Source organism: Schistocerca gregaria, chromosome 7 (genome assembly GCF_023897955.1).
Source record: "Schistocerca gregaria isolate iqSchGreg1 chromosome 7, iqSchGreg1.2, whole genome shotgun sequence".
NCBI classification, from domain to species: domain Eukaryota; kingdom Metazoa; phylum Arthropoda; class Insecta; order Orthoptera; family Acrididae; genus Schistocerca; species Schistocerca gregaria.
In genome coordinates this window covers 317,638,565-317,659,219 of record NC_064926.1, presented here as the reverse complement: position 1 = coordinate 317,659,219, position 20,655 = coordinate 317,638,565, and the positions used below count along the sequence as shown (strand labels likewise).

The following is a 20,655-nucleotide window of genomic DNA, read 5'->3' as shown; positions in this document are numbered from 1 at the left end:
ACTGTGTGTAGGAGATAGATGCCGTATCAAACTCCTACTCTCAGTACTCCAAACAAAGAGTTCAGTAACCCATAAAAATAATGAGAAAGATCTCCTGAAATCAGAACAGTTTGTACTGGACACTGTATTTCACTAAATAAAAATATGTACCAGATAAGTATGATTATTCTTACAGCGTTACCAAAAGAGGTGCTACATGACGCAGGACTTTCATTGAAGAGGATGGTAGTTGGAGTCTGCATCCGACTATCCAGATATAAATTTTTTCCACAAGTCTCCTAAGTCACTTACAGCAAATGGTGGGATGGTTTCTTTGAAAAGGCCTTGGCCAGTTTCTTTCTCACCTTTCTCCTGCCCAGCATTGTGCTGTGTCTAGTGACCTCACAATCCTTTCTTACATCATTCTAATTAACATTCCTTCAATATTTCAGAATTTTCTTTTTATATTTAATCCCATAGTGAGTAAGAGTGTATTTTATCACAATTACATTTTTCTAAATATTTTACACTCTCAAATATTCTCTTTGGATGCTAGGTAAATTGCTTCCAGTTTGTTACCCCACACAGATAGCACCAATTTTCACTGTATGACATTTTGAGGTCTGTTTGTAGCACTTAAACTGCAACAAGTTGTAATATTTTTGAGTCTTAGTCAAACTGAAAAATAAAAAATCTTATTTTGCTTTCAGATTTCAGCAATATTATAGCAAAAGCTGACATAAAGACATTGGCTGAAGCAGATGATCAAGAAGTTGTGAGGGAAGTCCAGGAATTTTATGCTGACTATCTGGCTGTTAGTCCGCATCTATTTTCTCTTGGCATAACGGCATGTTCTCAAGGTTTGTGCACTTCATTACAAATTGTGAGCAAAAAAAAAGCGTGGACCATTGTAAGATTACACATGTAGAGTATGCTCCAGAGATGTAAATTGTCAGTGAATGTTAATTACACTTTTAAATTTGTGTATTATTGTACAAAATACAAGTAATGCAGATTTTGCAACCACTTAAACTTTTCATTTATTTAATTAATTGCATTTTTGATTATCCGCATTGTGATAACTGATTATGTTGTGGAACATAATAATTGAATTTATACTGTAATTTCTAGTGCAAGAGTAGTTACCAAATAACATTGACTTAAATTTTTAAAAAATTTCATATTTTATGGCACATTTAATTCATTTGCGAAATGAGCAAACATCTTCAAATATGTTTACAGCTGTATGATTTGCTCTTTTCGTTGTTGAAATTATCAAAAATGAAAATATATTTTATTTTTAGTACTTTATTTATGAATGCTAATGTTTTAAAATCAGATGATTGTTAATTCCAAACTTATTGTTGGAGTTAATGTATTATGAGGTGTTTGGTAATTGGGTAATTCCATGTTACAAATATCATTCACTCAGTTTCCATCAAGATACTGGAAAATGACCTGTGGGTGAAATTGTACAATAGTACAACAAATAAAGCAAAATGACAGTGGCATGCAGAATCCAATGATGTAAACTTCTTTGTTTTATTTCAAAATCCATCACAGTTGGCATAAGTTATTTCCTTATCGTCTGGTATTATGAACTTTAACATTCGTTTTTCCATTCTTAAAGTAGTGCCACCATTGATGCACTCCGATATCACTCATCACATTAGGTTCATATGCAACAGAAAATTGATGATAAATGTCAGTAGTTTTGACTTTTTTCCACTGGAAATCTTGTTACAGAACAAATGACACATTTCTGGGATTTTCAGTTGCTTTGCTCAATTTGCTAAGCACACGGAGCTAGTACCTTAGTCAGTGTAATCATTGTTTTGTTCCCTCAACTACTTCCCATGCTACATGATAATGTCGGTCACTGTCCAGATAACCATTGTAGTTCAAGGTTATGATTTTACATGCCTTTTTTATGAACAGAAAGGATTTTTGTAAAAGTCAAACTGGGCTCAGCTGCTTCAATTTAGATTAGGGAAGAAAACCATGAATGGGATCTACAGCAACACTTGAGACCTTGAATTACTTCCAGCTACATACTGAGGCTACACAAACTAAAACAAATACACTCTTCAATAATCTTTCGCTCTGCCGTACCTGGAAACGTTTTTAAAATCCTTCAAATTTCACAATACTTTATTTTGTAGTAGCTAAAATAGACTGGGTCAGTACTTTTAATGTAAAGTGGTGCATCTCTCCCCCTCCCCCTCCCCCTCCGCCTCCCCCTCCCCTTCTGCCCCCCCCCCCTCTGTTCAGTTATATATGTAAGAAAATCCTATTAGGCAAGTACCTCATCACAGAATGTAAAAGAAGAAAGAGAGCTAAGATCAGATTTCGCAGTTCATTATACAGAGATTCTTACTGACAGCTTTACTTTTGTGTTCATTCCATGTAATCAACTTTTTTTTATCTGGTCCTTGCCAGTTTTTCTTACTGAAAATGCTGGCAATTTGGTTCACTGCAAATTTCCTAATTGATGAAATAGTTAAAGAAATACTAGAAATGAAAAGACCAACAATTGGATTAATTACTTGCATCTGTATGATGTGTCATATCTCTTATTCACAATGCCAACCCATGTAGAGAACAATTGATGAAATAGTTAAAGAAATACTAGAAATGAAAAGACCAACAATTGGATTAATTACTTGCATCTGTATGATGTGTCATATCTCTTATTCACAATGCCAACCCATGTAGAGAAACAGAAAAGACAAATCTTACCTGAAAACATGAGAAATACAGGAAAATGAGACAGTTCTTGATCTCCGTGTGGAATATATACAGATAAAACAATAAATAAAATATGTAAACATATATGAGTGTAAATAAAACTGAGGTGTGTTCAGATAGAGTACATACCCACATTTAGAGTATACTTTATAGGTGTGACATAATTGCCTTTACGTTAATGTCAAATAATTAGTATGAAAGAAAAAATCAGTTTTTGTAAAATAATACTTCATTTACTCTTGGCAGGAAACACATTTGCTTATGAATAGGTGATACACGTCACTCAGTAGCACATTGTGTATCAATGACAATTGCTGCATGAATGTGTGAGAATCTCCGTAAACGTCGGTTGGGCCCTCTGTGCCTGGCACGATCCCAAGATCAGGTAGTGTATTTTGTTTGCTAACTGCTAATGTAGGAGGGTGGGTGGGTGGGGAGGGAGGGAGGGCAGATTGAAATATCTACTGCAGTACTATGGCTACCTTGTTTTAGCAGTGTGGCCACAGACAGCTGCTGACTGTGACTCTACTATGAAAAGCGTGTGGCTGCACTTCTTGAAACCTGTCCCGTTTGTGTGGACAGAGACATCAATGGTGCTCCGTGTCGTGGAATAGAAACACGGAAAAAATCATGGCGTGATGTCTTAGTGACACACACACACACACACACACACACACACACACACACACACACACACACACACACACACACACACACACCCTAATCTTTCTTCACAAAAATCCCATTTTTCTTGATACCACTGGTGCTCATAATGATATTTTAACATTTTGAATCTGTGGCTATACTGAATCTCCATCACTGCTTATTATACATCATTCCAAATTGCTTCCATTCATTATAACAGTTTAAATTTACTTAGAATATTAAATAATAAAAATTGCAAATCTAAACAAGCACATAAGATTTCTTAAAGACACTTTAAGATTCCACTGATGTTTCATCATTGTCATTGTCCAAGAAGTCTCTCCTATTGTGTAGTGTTGTTGGAAATTTTTAATGTTTTCTCACATGTAGGACATCAGCTTTTTTATACTCTGCAATTCTGAGGTATTGGATTGGCTCATAGCAAATTTTCTCATATGGATGTGTGCATGAAGTGTGCTAGAATTTTCTCTGTTTGTTTTCTTACTTTCTATGTGTATCTGTACTTCTAAAAGTGCATACTTTATATTCTAAGAGCTCTACCTCACAACTCTCCCTCCGGCTTATATTCAACCCTCAGTGTGCTTTTCGCCTTTGTTCTATCATTCACTGCTACTATTAGTGAAGCACAAAATTATTGCACCTGGGATTGAGGGTGCTTCAATCAGCTTGTCCTGAGTTTGTATAATTATATTTCATGAATACAGGCTGAATGATTTGATAGTATATGCACAAGTGCCCTGAAAGCATTCACACTCTGGGACGTTTTCCTTAATCACCACATTTTTATCAGCTCTAGTGCTGTCAGTGGGTGAGGCAGGGGAGTGGTGGGACAAGAGAAAAGTGGCGTGTGCGATGCTCACTCAAGACTCTCCTGCCATTTCTAGTCATTTTTGTAGCTCACAATGCGCCTCATCACGTGTACACAATTTAAATGTTTTTCAAAATTGATTGTTCAGTGATTACAGTTCAAAGAGCTTTTTGCATGACGTTTGTTATTCCTTTTAACGAAAATGTTTGAGAGTGTGTTACACTTACAGTGGGTTGAGAATTCCTGAAGAATAGGTTGGGGGGGGGGTCAGAGGTGGGGGGGGGGGGGGGGGGGGGGAAATATACGTCTGACCGACCTAAAAGTGCTCGTACACCGGAGATTGAGGTTATTGTGGTTGTAAGGCAGCCTGTTTTGCAGTCGCCAAAACTTTCTGCAAGGAAGCTTGTTGCAGCTGTTGGGCTTCCTCAGGCGAGTGTAAGAATAATTTTATGCAGATACTTGCACTTTCATTCATATAAAATCATGTTTGGCTAAGAACTTAAACCTGCAGATTTTGTACCCCATCAACAGTCTTGTGAAAACATCCTGCAATGTGTCCCAGAAGATGCTGTATTTTTCTGTAGTGGTGGGTCCCATTTCCACTTAAGTGATGATGTAAATGGACAACATTTCTGCTGTTGTTCTGTTCATAACCTCTTAAACCCTGCAAGAAATACCGTTGCACTCTGATAAAATGAGTGATCGATTTTCAGGTAACAGAGGTTGTGTTAATGATCCATATTGTTTTGAAGAGGATGGTGTAATAGTTATGGTCACTTCTCACACTTACTTTGCCATGCTTGATTACTACTTATGGATTCAATTTCAGAACGTAGGACTGGACAAGCATAAAGTGTTGCTCCAACAAGATGATCCTACAGCACACATTGCTGGGACATCAACGAGAATGTTCAGAGACTTGTTTCCTAGAATATTGATCTTGATACATGGGGATGTTGCTTGGCTGCCCAAATCACCAGTCCATGAGCTATTCCACAAGACATGACGTGCTGGACGGTTAGACATTTCAGACATCACCCTGAATTGTGTGTTGCTTGGCTCCCAAAACAGTCATTACAAACTGTTATCATGGCATTGTAAGTTTTTGAACAACCACATTTCTCTCTGCAAATGTGGTAGGTTTTCAGTTATTGTCTGTTTTTGTGTCTTAAGCTTATTGCAAATTATTTAAAGAGAATTTTACACCAGACACATTTTGCTTTTATTTTAAAGCATCTTCCGTGGATATTATGCAAATTGGATACATGTGTTTGTACATCTCTGGTTGTTTTAGATTAAAAAGAGCATTTTGTTTATAAAGTTGGAGAGCAAATCACTCACAGTGTTTCCATCTCTTGTTCACATATTCTTCAGACCACTGTTTCCTCCCTCCCATGTTAGCAGCAGTTGATATCGAAAGACTTTTTTTCACATATACACTTGGCAGTTTTTGCCCTGCTGCAGTATTTCTTGCATTGCATTTGCATTATTTACACCACCTCACTTTTATAAATCTAACTGAAGTTGTATATGTTGTCACTTTATGAAATGATATTTTTTTAAATTTTATTTTTATTTATTTTTTATTTTTTCATCCCCCTGTACTATCAGTCCGTCAGCAGCAATGGAGGCTGAATCTTTAAGAATGCCAGTCACTCATGCTGGCTTAACATCAGAAAAATCATTAAACAAATGTCAGCTGAAGAACCAGAGACAGAAGCCAACAGGCAGTTTGTCAGCAAGTGACCACAAAGCCTTAACAGTTTTGTACTTTGAGAATAACTGGATAACTGCTAATGGATGTATGATGGTTTCTTTTCTGTATCTCATCTAATATGACAGTTGACCCTGAAAGCAGAAGGGATAAAGATGGTCTCAATTATGTCCGCATTGTGATGTGAGAGATTTTCAGTATTTTAGAAAACGGCTTCAGGAGGAAAGTGTTTTAGAATTGAAAACCTCACAGACTAAGCACAAAGGTGGAATTATTGGGGAATAATTACTTCATAAATCAAGACTTATGTTGCAGTTTTTAATTTAAATACAATCTAGGTGCTTAGTAAGAACATTTGCTGTGCCATCTTTCTGTTTAATTTATTCACCATATTCAGTATGTCACGGTACACATTGGGAGAAGTAACTATCAGAATATAATTATGTGGTGTGGATTAATAATTGACTATTAGTCTGTTTGTGTGTATATAGGGTATAAATAAGACTCATAGCTTTGGAGAAAGCTGTTGGTCCCTCATTTAGTTGTTGCTGCTAATATTTACATGACTGCACCAATATTTTGATGCAGTAAGACTAGAAATGTAAGACATACTAACAGTTAACATTATTACATAATGTTCTGCTAACAGGAGCTTTCAAACTTTACCTACCAGCAGCTTGTTAGTGGCCTGTGCACCAGAATACAAAACCTCACTGTAACCCTAGACAGTGAGGCAAAGCACACAAATTATTTTTCTGTTTTATATTATGGTTATATGTATCAAAGTCCATGTGGATCTAATTTTTATCACTAACTACCAATACCATTAAGAAGTAAATAAGTTTAACAATTCAGAGATGTAGATGATTGTGCAAGGTGTGGTTATCTACTTTGCACAATAAACTTATTGCTCTGAATGAGGTTGCTCTTTAAATTACTGAGATGATGCATTCAACAGCAGTAAGTCCACTATTTGCTCTAAACTTTTAAAATATAATTTTGATTTCTTTGAGTCATTCTGGCATGAAATAACAATTCTTTGTATCATTAACACAGTGGTTAAACTTTATTTTCAGTAGTGTACATGTTAAATATTGTTACAGCCAAGAATTTCATAAAGGGGAATTGTGAATAAGTTTGAGGTGTGCTGTTTTGTGTGACCTCAGTTTGCTTGATATTAATTAATGAGCAAAGTGATAAAGAAATGAAATATAGTGATGAACATTACAAATGTTAAATTTTATCTTCAAATGAAAATTTATAAGGGGTATTCAAAAAGAAACGAGCCAGAGTCTGGAATGCGCAAACCGGTGACAGGACAGTAATATTGTGGCATGTGGTTCAAGGTGTGGTTCCGACCGGATTGTGGAAGTTCACAACCCGTCGTTAGAGGGGACGCGTGTACGTCACATGACTATTCAGAGCTAGGAACAGCATGCATCAATCGTCCAACGCTGCCAGTCTGATGTTCTTCTTTGACCAAGGTGGCCCCTTCTGATCCGCTTTCTGCAGCATGGGACAACAGTGAATGCCCAGCGTTACTTGCAAACCGTGACTACCCTTTGCCAAGTGATCAAATCAAAATGACTAGGCAATCTCACCCATGGGGTCCTTCTGCCCCACGACAATGCGAAGCTTCACACAGCCAACACAGTCATGGCACTCCTGCAGAAATTCAAATGGGACATTCTTGGCCACCCTCCGCATAGTCTGGACCACTCTCCCTGCGATTACGCTATTTTTGATCCCCTTAAAAATGCTCTGAGGGGCAAACGATTCACCTCGGGCAACAATGTCCGACTGTATGTGCAGAACTGGTTAACATTGCAGCCCCGGGATTTTATGAGACAGCCATTAACCATATTGTGTCACAGTGGGACAAGTGTCTTAACAACCAAGGTCAATACTTCTAACATACAGGTACTGGTTTCTGTAATTATGCCTCTGGCTCATTTCTTTTTGAACGCACCGTATATATCAAAGTAATTCAATTTCCCCTCCTTTTCTTAAAAATTTTCTCTTCAAATGTGCAGGTGTGTCGTGGAATAGTGCCAGTCTACAGAGGACAGTGGAAGGTGTGACAGCTGTTTTGTTGTCTCTTAAGAAGTGTCCATTTATACGATACCAGAGTTCTTCCAGAATGGCCAAAAGACTAGCTGAAAAAATTAGGGTAAGTCATTAATTTTGTATGCAGGTTATCCATAGTGTGCGTGTCTGTAGCTCCTTCCTATGTTTCCTAAGTGATGGTGGAAGCAAAAAAGAAAACCTAGCATGAAAGGATATAAAACAGTAAGCATATGCTGCTGCAGCATAAATGTTTTTGACAGACCTAAATGTGAACTTGTGAATTAGATATGAGCTGTGAAATCATTCTAATCTGAGGGTCAAGTTCTTGACTGTAAGAAGAATGGACCTGTATTGCCACAGTTATTCCTTACCAGAAATCCCTTTCAATAATTGTCAAACATGATGACCAGTCCTGAAGAATTGAGGTGAAAGCAACTCACAAATAAAAATGGGTGACACTTATATTTGGCTATTTAAGCACTTCAATGTAATACGCTGGATTGATCGTCTCTCTGTCTACTATCTATTCGTTAAGGGGAGTTGGAACGCCCTATCCCGAGAATGTTAAATTAGTGACTTGGCTTCCCTCTATTTCAGGAACCACTGTAGCCATTGACATGAAACTTTTACAGGACATTAAACTGTTTGTTTTGAGTCTACTGAACTACAATAATTGAATTTCAGGCACTGCTTTCGGAAATAAAATTTTTTAATTACATGGTTAAAATTTTGTGTACTTTTTTGTATGTTATCCAAAATAATTTTAATTATACATAACATTATGTTCTTCTTTTAGTTCAGTATACTCAGAATATGTATGTTATTACTCCCTGAAAATTTGAATACTCTACTCGAAGTGGTTTCTGAGATTTAGGGAAAAATGCAACAGAAAATGTTAATTTTCAGCAATAGCTTCTAAAGTTTCAAAATACTGTAACACACTTAATATAAGCTTAATTTTTTTTATTTTTAGTCACTCAGAAGCACCCATCACCATACTGTATATCATCCTCTTGATCTTTTTCCAAGTTTTTCCTTCTTTCTGGACTCCTTAGTGGCCAACTGTGCTTCATACTCGAATTTATCGATGCGAACCTTGTCCATCCGTTCACTGATGCAGTTTGCTCCAGGATTAATTCCCATATGCTGTAGCACTTTCATCCTACCAATGTTGCCATCATTAAAAGCAATAACAGCAATACTGACCTCCCACCTTAGTGTCTAAATTCCAACAAAAACATTGCTTGGTAAGTGAGTTCATATAAGATTATTGAGTAACTCATTGGGATTTTGAGTCTGACCATGCAGACACTTCTTCAGTAATTCAGGATTTGCCAGGTCTCTGTAAATAGGTTTTGTGATATCCATGACTGCTGCTGGGATGGAATGTTTATGGCTGCATGAACTGTTTGAGTACTGAGCATTGTGGTCATTGCACCATGAATCAGGTCCAGGAGGGCAAAGGTGCTTTACTGGTTTTTCATCGGTTGCCTGCTTCATTTTCAATAAATTCTAAGTATTATTTCTAATGGCTATCACATAATACTGCTGTAGTTCATCAGTCACTTTATCTGTCAGCCTGTCTCTTATGGTTTTGCCATCAGAAAGTTTCTTGTCTCTCAAGCTTTGTTTCAACTTCCTCAAGATGGTATCAATCCTCTTCTGGACATGACCTTTTATAACTCGGCAACCCACTGCCTTCTATATAGAAAATTACAGAAGGATGTAGGTTGCAGTGGGTACTGGGAGATGAAGAGGCTTGCACAGGATAGAGTACCATGGAGAGCTGCATCAAACCAGTCTCAGGACTGAAGACCACAACAACAAACAGATTTTATTAGATATTGAAGTAATGCACATAAAAATTTTAACATTTTCAACCAGTGTAGATTATACTAAAAAAGATACTTCCAAAGTGAGTTTATAAGTGACGTATATATATATATATATATATATATATATATATATATATATATATATATATATATAAAACAGAAAGAAACTTCCACATGGGAAAAATATATCAAAAATAAAGATTCCAAGACTTACCAAGCGGGAAAGCGCCGGCAGACAGGCACATCAACAAAACACACAAACACACACACAAAATTACGAGCTTTCGCAACTGGCAGTTGCTTCGTCAGGAAGGAAGGAAGGAGAGGGAAAAATGAAAGGGTGTGGGTTTTAAGGGAGAGGGTAAGGAGTCATTCCAATCCCGGGAGCGGAAAGACTTCCCTTAGGGGAAAAAAAAAGGACAGGTGTACACTCGCACACACACACACACATATCCATCCGCACAAACACAGACACAAGCAGACATATTTCCTGCTTGTGTCTGTGTATGTGCGGATGGAGATATGTGTGTGTGTGTGTGTGCGAGTGTACACCTGTCCTTTTTTTCCCCTAAGGGAAGTCTTTCCGCTCCCGGGATTGGAATGACTCCTTACCCTCTCCCTTAAAACCCACATCCTTTCATTTTTCCCTCTCCTTCCCTCTTTCCTGACGAAGCAACTGCCAGTTGCGAAAGCTCGTAATTCTGTGTGTGTGTTTGTGTGTTTTGTTCATGTGCCTGTCTGCCGGCGCTTTCCCGCTTGGTAAGTCTTGGAATCTTTGTTTTTAATATATTTTTCCCATGTGGAAGTTTCTTTCTGTTTTATATATATATATATATATATATATATATATATATATATATATATATATATATATATATATATATATATATATTCCAAGACTTACCAAGCGGGAAAGCGCCGGCAGACAGGCACATGAACAAAACACACAAACACACACACAGAATTACAAGCTTTCGCAACTGGCAGTTGCTTCGTCAGTCCCTTCCCTACAGCCTAGGCCTTCGTGGCAAACGAATCTGCTCCAGTCCTGAATCCCTCGACCATTACACCAACAACCTGAAAACAGCTTTCGCATCCCGCAACTACCCTCCCAACCTGGTACAGAAGCAGATAACCAGAGCCACTTCCTCATCCCCTCAAACCCAGAACCTCTCACAGAAGAACCCCAAAAGTGCCCCACTTGTAACAGAATACTTCCCAGGACTGGATCAGACCTTGAATGTAGCTCTCCAGCAGGGATACGACTTCCTAAAATCCTGCCCCGAAATGAGATCCATCCTTCATGAAATCCTCCCCACTCCACCAAGAGTGTCTTTCCGCCGTCCACCTAACCTTCGTAACCTCTTGGTTCATCCCTATGAAATCCCCAAACCACCTCCCCTACCCTCTGGCTCCTACCCTTGCAACCGCCCCCGGTGTAAAACCTGTCCTATGCACCCTCCCACCACCACCTACTCCAGTCCTGTAACCCGGAAGGTGTACACAATCAAAGGGAGAGCCACATGTGAAAGCACCCACGTGATTTACCAACTGACCTGCCTGCACTGTGATGCTTTCTATGTGGGAATGACCAGCAACAAACTGTCCATTCGCATGAATGGACACAGGCAGACAGTGTTTGTTGGTAATGAGGATCACCCTGTGGCTAAACATGCCTTGATGCACGGCCAGCACATCTTGGCACAGTGTTACACCGTCCGAGTTATCTGGATACTTCCCACCAACACCAACCTATCCGAACTCCGGAGATGGGAACTCGCCCTTCAGTATATCCTCTCTTCTCGATATCCGCCAGGCCTCAACCTCCGCTAATTTCAAGTTGCCGCCGCTCATACCTCACCTGTCTTTCAACAACTTCTTTGCCTCTGTACTTCCGCCTCGACTGACATCTCTGCCCTTAACTCTTTGCCTTTAAATATGTCTGCTTGTGTCTGTGTATGTGCGGATGGATATGTGTGTGTGTGTGTGTGTGTGCGAGTGTACACCTGTCCTTTTTTTCCCCTAAGGGAAGTCTTTCTGCTCCCGGGATTGGAATGACTCCTTACCCTCTCCCTTAAAACCCACACCCTTTCATTTTTCCCTCTCCTTCCCTCTTTCCTGACGAAGCAACTGCCAGTTGCGAAAGCTTGTAATTCTGTGTGTGTGTTTGTGTGTTTTGTTCATGTGCCTGTCTGCCGGCGCTTTCCCGCTTGGTAAGTCTTGGAATCTTTATTTTTAATATATTTTTCCCATGTGGAAGTTTCTTTCTGTTTTATATATATATATATATATATATATATATATATATATATATATATATATATATATATATATATATATATATATATATAATTCTGTTATAACTCCCCTTAAGCTGATAGTAAACTAGGACAGTGAATATTATTGTCATCTTAAATGTGTTGATTAGATACTGATTGTGGTAAGAGTGACTGATACTTCAGTTTGAAAGTCCAGGTTGGAATATCAACAATATTATGAAAATGATGTGTTGCTACTCACCATAAAGATGACACGTTGAGTTGCAGAGAGCCGCACTGAAAAGACTGTTAACCAATGAGCTTTTGGCCAAAGCTTTCTTCAGAAAGAAAAAGGAAAACACCTACACACTCACACAAACACTTACACAAGTGCACAAACAAGCACACCTCACACACACATGACCATATATCTGGCTCCAGCCACAAAACAACAGTATTGAAAAAAAGGGGAAGGAATAGCAGGATGCGAATGGAGGGAGAGAAGTCAGGAAGTTGCCACTGCCTGCCGAGCATGGAGGGATTGGTGGTGTCCGGGTAAGGCTGCCAGGTTCAACCTTGGAGGCTTTGGGGTACAGGGGAGGGGAGGGGGAGGAGGGGGGACCGGGAGACTAGGAGTGGAGAAGGAGAGAAACAGAGAAAAGAAAAAGACTGGTTGGTGCGTTAGTAGGGAGTTCACATCCTATCACCCTCAGTGTGTGCCGCTCTCTGCCAACCCGCCTACCTGTCTTTTCCTCTCTGTGATTTTGAACTCTCAAGACACCAAAATCCAGTTATTGCTCTCAGAGATTGTTTAACAGAATTTAACAAATTCTGGTACCACATAAACCAGAATTAATGACTTTCATATCTTGGCCCTTACATGATAGCAAGGACAGCACAGAAACGTCAACTCCCAGGATACAATGATAGAAAACATTTTTGGCAAACACATAAATGAACAGTTCACAGATCTGATGTAAGATTAGAAATAATAGTCACTGTGGGTAGAGTGCTAAAGTTTTTCAACTGGAGTCCAGCTTGGTGTCCTAGACAGAATCCATTTTTTATTGTACACCCAAAAACTTTGACACTCGCACTATTTGCAGAGCTGTTTGTAATGAGGATGTCAAAGTAATTGAATTATTTAGTTGTACAATACCAGAACAACTTACTTGCGACAGAGAAATACAAAATGCATTTCATTTTTCAATGAACAGTTACTGATTAATGATTCTTCAGAGGCTCTCCACCACTTGATGTGAAGCAGTTGACAGTTTTGTGTTTAGCTATCTTTTAGTGTAAGCAAGTCATGCCATTGCTGCAGCCTGCAAAGTGCTGCATTGTATTAGAAGAACATTAAATGTTGTTAAAAATGACATATTAGAACATAAAAACGTGAAGTTCAGTCTTCTGCCTGTCAGCACATATTTACTCTTCATAACCACATAAGAGAATAATGAGTTTCACTCATTTCATGTGTTGTGTGGGTTTCATCCAAACTTTTTATCAAGTGAGAATTCTATTCCCACCAGCAGCTTCATTGCTGTGCACTTATCCAAGTGAACTTTACAATATGCAGTGCTATATTGTATTCTACACCAGCATGGAAAGTGCATAACTATTTAGTTACAGTATTCAGTTGTTGCTATTTTGTGGTTTGATGCAGCTCTCAATTCTAGTATATCGTGTGCAAGCCCCTTCGTCTGAATAACTGTTGCAAACTATGTCCATTTGAAAGTGGATTCCCCCTTTAGCATCCCTCTATGATTTCTACCTTCCCACACTTCCTTCCATTTCCAATTTGAAGATTCCTTGATGCCTCAGGACGTGTCCCATCAACCAATCTCTTCTTTCATTCAAGTTGTGCCACAACTTTATTTTTTCATCAGTTTGTTTCAGTACTTCTTCATTTATTGTTCGGTCTACCCATCTATTTTTTTAAGTCTCCTGTAGCACCACATTTCAAAATCTTCTATTCTCCTCTTATCTGAACTGCCGATTGTCCATGTTTCACTTGCATACAGAGCTTCACCATCATGTTAACAAATTCCTCTTTCAAAAATGTTTGTCTTGTTATGGCCAGACTGCATTTTATATCCTTTCTACTTAACCATCACCAATTGTTTTGCTGCCTAAATCGCAAAACTCAGCCACAAGTTTTAGTGTCTCATTCCCAGGTCTAATTCCCTCAGCACAGATTAATTTTGTTGAACTCCACTCCATTACTATCCTTTTACATTCACAGATTTTCATCTATGTCTTTTGAAGACATTTTCCATTCTGAAGATGACTCTCCAGAACTGGCTGAAATAAGGTAATATATTTTCAATATTTGACAGAACAAGCATGTTATGGCTTACTGCCATTATCAAGTGATTTCTAGTTGGAAGTTAGCGACCTTTTTGCATCTGTAGCAATTTTTTTCTGCCGAGTTAGTGATAAGTATAATATTTTTCATACTTACAAAACATAAAAAATACAGTATCATAGTGAAGAAATGACAGAATATGGAACTGTCAAAATATCTTTCAAAAATGTATTTTTTATGTTTGTATTTTGACAGTTCTTTACTACTACAGCATCATAGTGAAGGAATGACATAATATGGAACTGTCAAAATAACTGTCAAAATGTATTTTTTATGTTTTGTAACTAAAAAAAAATATTACATTTACCACGGCATGACAGAAAAAGGTTACTACAAATGCAATATGGCCATCACTTCCAACTAGTCACTTGATAATGACAATAATCTGAAACATATGTTATGCGTAAAATATTAAAAATGTATTACCTAATTGCACCTAATTTTGGAGCTTTCATTTTCATTATGGCTTATAATGATGTACAGGATGCTGTGAGCCTAACAGAACGTAAATCTATCTATTCTGTTTAACTGCTCTACCAAGTCCTTTGTTTTATGTGACTGAATGACATTGCCAGATTGAATAAAATTGTGGATAGCCTACAAACCTGTCTCATTCCCTTCTCCACTACTGATTTACTTGCACGTCCTTTCACTTTGTAACTGCACTCTGCTTTCTGTACAAGTTGTAAATAACCTTTCAGTTCCTATATTTTATATGTGCTGCCTTTAGAATTTCAAATAGTGTATTCCAGACAATGTTGTCAAAACCTGTCTATGTTGCCTCTCTTCAACATATTTGCTAAGATAAGTCAAAGGGTCAGTATTGGCTTGCATGTTTCTACGTTTCTTCAGAACCCAAACTGATCTTAACCAAAGGTGGCTTTTACAAGATTTCCATTCATCTGTAAATAATTTCAGTATTTTGAAACCATGACTTTTTAAAACTGATGGTTTGGTAGTATTAACACCTGGCAGCCCCAGCTCTCTGTGGATTTGGAATCATTACAGACTTCCTGATGAGTATTTCCTGTCTTGTATATCTTGCATACCAGGTGGAATAATTTTGTAATGGCTGGCTACCCTAAGGATTTCAATAATTATGAGAGAATATTGTTTACTCCAGAGGCCTTCTTTCCAAAAAAGTCGTTCAATGCTTTCAGTCTTTTTTCAATATCGTGCCTCCTATCTCATCTTTACACACTTCCTCTCCTCTCTCTATAATGTAACTGTCAAATTTGTTTCCATTACATAGACACACTATATATTCATTTCACCTTTCAGCTTTTCATTCCGTACTTAGTACTAGTGTGCCTTGTAACCTCTTGATATTGATTCAGCTGCTCTTATTTTCTCCAAAGGTCTCCTTAATTTCCCTATTGGCAGCCTCTATTTTTCTCTTAATTATTCACCCTTCTACAGCCTTACATTTGTTCTCTAGCCATTCCCGATTAGCAGTACATTGTGATAAGTAAAGTGGAAGAGGCAACATTACATGGTGGTAGAAGTGACATTATTTTATTTGTGAAGACTTGTCTAAACATTGTATTTTTTTGGTAGGGGAAAAAAATCAGTCTTTCTCAGAGGCTGTCTTATCACGTGTTTAAGTGCACATGCCTCCAGTACATGTTGTTGTTGTTGTTGTGGTCTTCAGTCCTGAGACTGGTTTGATGCAGCTCTCCATGCTACTCTATCCTGTGCAAGCTTCTTCATCTCCCAGTACATACTGCAGCCTACATCCCTCTGAATCTGCTTAGTGTATTCATCTCTTGGTCTCCCTCTACGATTTTTACCCTCCATGCTGCCCTCCAATACTAAATTTGTGATCCCTTGATGCCTCAGAACATGTCCTACCAATCGGTCCCTTCTTCTTGTCAAGTTGTGCCACAAACTCCTCTTCTCCCCAATTCTATTCAATATCTCCTCGTTAGTTATGTGATCTACCCATATAATCTTCAGCATTCTTCTGTAGCACCACATTTCGAAAGCTTCTGTTCTCTTCTTGTCCAAACTATTTATCGTCCATGTTTCACTTCCATACATGGCTACACTCCATACAAATACTTTCAGAAACGACTTCCTGACACTTAAATCTATACTCGATGTTAACAAATTTCTCTTCTTCAGAAACGCTTTCCTTGCCATTGCCAGTCTACATTTTATACCCTCTCTACTTCGACTATCATCAGTTATTTTGCTCCCCAAATAGCAAAACTCCCTTACTACTTTAAGTGTCTCATTTCCTAATCTAATTCCCTCAGCATCGCCCGACTTAATTCGACTACATTCCATTATCCTCGTTTTACTTTTGTTGATGTTCATCTTATATCCTCCTTTCAAGACACTGTCCATTCCGTTCAGCAGCTCTTCCAAGTCCTTTGCTGTCTCTGCCAGAATTACAATGTCATCGGCGAACCTCAAAGTTTTTATTTCTTATCCATGGACTTTAATACCTACTCTGAATTTTTCTTTTGTTTCCTTTAGTGCTTGCTTAATATACAGATTGAATAACATTGGGGAGAGGCTACAACCCTGTCTCACTGCCTTCCCAACCACTGCTTCCCTTTCATGCCCCTCGACTCTTATAACTGCCATTTGGTTTCTGTACAAATTGTAAATAGCCTTTCGCTCCCTGTATTTTACCCCTGCCACCTTCAGAATTTGAAAGAGAGTATTCCAGTCAACATTGTCAAAAGCTTTCTCCAAGTCTACAAATGCTAGAAACGTAGGTTTGCCTTTTCTTAATCTAGCTTCTAAAATAAGTCGTAGGGTCAGTATTGCCTCACGTGTTCCCATATTTCTACAGAATCCAAACTGATCTTCCCCAAGGTCAGCCTCTACCAGTCTCTCCATTCGTCTGTAAAGAATTCGTGTTAGTCTTTTGCAGCCATGACTTATTAAACTGATAGTCCGGTAATTTTCACATCTGTCAACGCCTGCTTTCTTTGGGATTGGAATTATTATATTCTTCTTGAAGTCTGAGGGTATTTCGCCTGTCTCATACATTTTGCTCACCAGATGGCAGAGTTTTGTCAGGACTGGCTCTCTCGAGGCTGTCAGTAGTTCTGATGGAATGTTGTCTACTCCCGGGGCCTTGTTTCAACTTAGGTCTTTCAGTGCTCTATCAAACTCTTCACGCAGTATCGTATCTCCCATTTCATCTTCATCTACATCCTCTTCCATTTCTATAACATTGCCCTCAAGTACATCGCCCTTATATAGACCCTCTATATACTCCTTCCACCTTTCTGCTTTCCCCTTCTTTGCTTAGAACTGGGTTTCCATCTGAGCTCTTGATATTCATACAAGTCGTTCTCTTTTCTCCAAAGGTCCAATCCATATTCACCTACTACATTTCCTTCTCTCCCTTTTCCTACTACCGAATTCCAGTCACCATAACTATTAAATTTTCGTCTCCCTTCACTATCTGAATAATTTCTTTTATTTCATCATACATTTCTTCAATTTCTTCATCATCAGCAGAGCTAGTTGGCATATAGACTTGTACTACTGTCATAGGCGTGGATTTCGTGTCTATCTTGGCCACAACAGTGCGTTCACTGTGCTGTTTGTAGTAGCTTACCCTATTGTTTTATTCATTATTAAACCTACTCCTGCGTTACCCCTATTTGATTTTGTATTTATAACCCTGTATTCACCTGACCGAAAGTCTTGTTCCTCGTGCCACCGAACTTCATTAATTCCTACTGCATTCAACTTTAACCTATCCATTTCCCTTTTTAAATTTTCTAACCTACCTGCCCGATTAAGGGATCTGACATTCTACGCTCCGATCCGTTGAACGCCAGTTTTCTTTCTCCTGATAACGATGTCCTCTTGAGTAGTCCCCGTCCGGAGATCCGAATGGGGAACTATTTTACCTCCGGAATATTTTAACCAAGAGGACACCATCATCATTTAATCATACAGTAAAGCAACATGCCCTCGCGAAAAATTACGGCCGTAGTTTCCCCTTGCTTTCAGCCGTTCGCAGTACCAGCACAGCAAGGCCGTTTTGGTTAGTGTTACAAGGCCAGATCAGTCCATCATCCAGACTGTTGCCCCTGTAACTACTGAAAAGGCTGCTGCCCCTCTTCAGGAACCATACGTTTGTCTGGCCTCTCAACAGATACCCCTCCGTTGTGGTTGCACCTACGGTACGGCTATCTGTATCGCTGAGGCATGCAAGCCTCCCCACCATTGGCAAGGTTTATGGTTCATGGGGGGAGGGCCTCCAGTACATAAAATGCCAATACTATGGGCATACCACAATGTCTTACAAGGACCAAACCATTTGCATTGGGTTTCACACTTTACACTATATCAGAAGACTGAGTGTGTACTGTCACAGTCGACTTCCTTTTTTTATGCAAATTTCATCTTTTGTTATGACTGGCTCTGTAATGACCACGTTATTTTTAAAAAAATGTGCTTAATGATGATTGACATATTGAAGTCTTTATTTTATATGTATCTTTTGTATCTCATGCTAGGTGTATTCCACTAATTGATGGAGGATATTGGGGAAACTTGTATTTTGTAGTAGTATAAAGTGTGGTGTTGGTTGTTCATGCACATTGAGAGCTCAAGAGCTGCCTGTCTGTAAGATGAAGCTGAACTCTTTCCATAGATTGTCTGTAATGAATAGTAAACATTAAAATACTCTTTCAGTAAACACAGGCAAAGGAGGAGAACACAGAAGACGGAATTTAAAAGATCTTAATTGGGAGAAAAGAGGATATCTGAGAAGTGATTGGCTTTTGCAGACGGTCTCGCCATTTTAGCCGAATCTGTAGAAGTTCCAAGAGACTGGTTCGAAACGTGGCTTATGTATGTCTTTTGAAGAAAAACAGTCATGACAGACCTGAAGGAGGCACCAAAACACTTGGAACCTGATTGTGTAAGGTTAAAATTGGCTTCAAAATTAAAATATCTAGGTGAAATAATACAACCAAATGTTTTGGGCAAAGAAGCTAACTTAGCAAGGGCAAGCAAAATGGAAGTGGCTTTTCAATTGACAAAAAAAGCTGTATAACAAGAAATCTCTTTCCATAAATACAAAATTGTGGTACTACAATACTGTAGGGTGAAATGTACACTCTAGATAGTTGTATGTCTGTGTGCAGGAAAATATTGAGATCAAAATATGACAACATGAAATGGAAGTTGAGAAGTAATAAAGAAGTTTATGAAAGAATATAATGAATATTAGACACAATGATGAAGAGAAAAGTTGTATCATCTGGGTATCTAAAAAGGCTGTATGAAAAAAGAACAACAAAAAGAATTTTTAACTTTTGACAGATAGCAAAAAACGTGACATGGATCAAAGAAGTTTAAGCAGACCCGAGAGAAATGGAAGTAATGGAGAAAGAAATAGGATAAAGAGAAAAGTTCAGAGTAATAGTAAAGGGACTGGTGCAATAATGACAGAAGAAAGAAGAGATAAATGTTGGGAAAGAATGGAAAATTATTGGAAAGAAAGAAGAAAAGAAAGAAGGGGATTTACAGGTAAGATGTTTCATGTGGTCCTCAGTAGTCGCAACCAGTTAAAACATAGGGTAATGTAATCACTCTTTTTTTATTCTCTTGTTGGAATGTTTTCCTCTATGAAACTTTTTAAGGATAATTTCCACATAAATTTTAGCTAATATTCAATAAATAAATTTACCATTCCACACAAAGTTTTCACTATTCAATATATATTTTTCAGTTTCATCGGTGTAATACATTCAACACACGGACTGATACTTTTAAATTATCAGAGTGTGAATATGACTAACTCCAGTTACAATCTTCCTTTATGACAAGATGAAACACAGCAGATTGACAGAAAGAATGAAGCCTTGACGTCCTGCAAAACCCAGTCCAACAAGCCGTAGCCAGTGAGAGGTGCTGTAGTGATATGGCCTGTTTTGTTTGCTTAATGGTGGATAGATTTCTGAAAGCAATTTGGATGTGTTAATGCAGTGTACACAGCAATGACTTATAGTGGATGAAAAGAAACATGGAAAAAAGAACGAACACAAATGCATTATGTTCTTATTATTACATTGCCACATATTAACATACATACATATTGCAGTTTTTTAATTTTGACTGATGTACTTTCTTAGGTCACTCAGGAACTAAGAGTGTATAGATTCCTTATACGGGTCATGACCATTCCCTTGCCACTCAGTCATGTTGTTTAGTATAAACTATTGAGCATTGAT

At 38.2% G+C, this 20,655-nt stretch overlaps 1 protein-coding gene across 1 annotated transcript in view; it reads left to right on the top strand.

Annotated features, from left to right (window-relative positions):
- LOC126282520 (vacuolar protein sorting-associated protein 45) overlaps positions 1-20,655 on the top strand; it is a 105,846-nt gene that overhangs the window by 11,553 nt on the left and 73,638 nt on the right. Inside the window, exons 3-4 of the mRNA XM_049982185.1 lie at positions 690-839; positions 7,949-8,085. Of these exons, the coding sequence (XP_049838142.1) occupies positions 690-839; positions 7,949-8,085 (287 nt within the window). The remainder of the gene's footprint in view (positions 1-689; positions 840-7,948; positions 8,086-20,655) is intronic.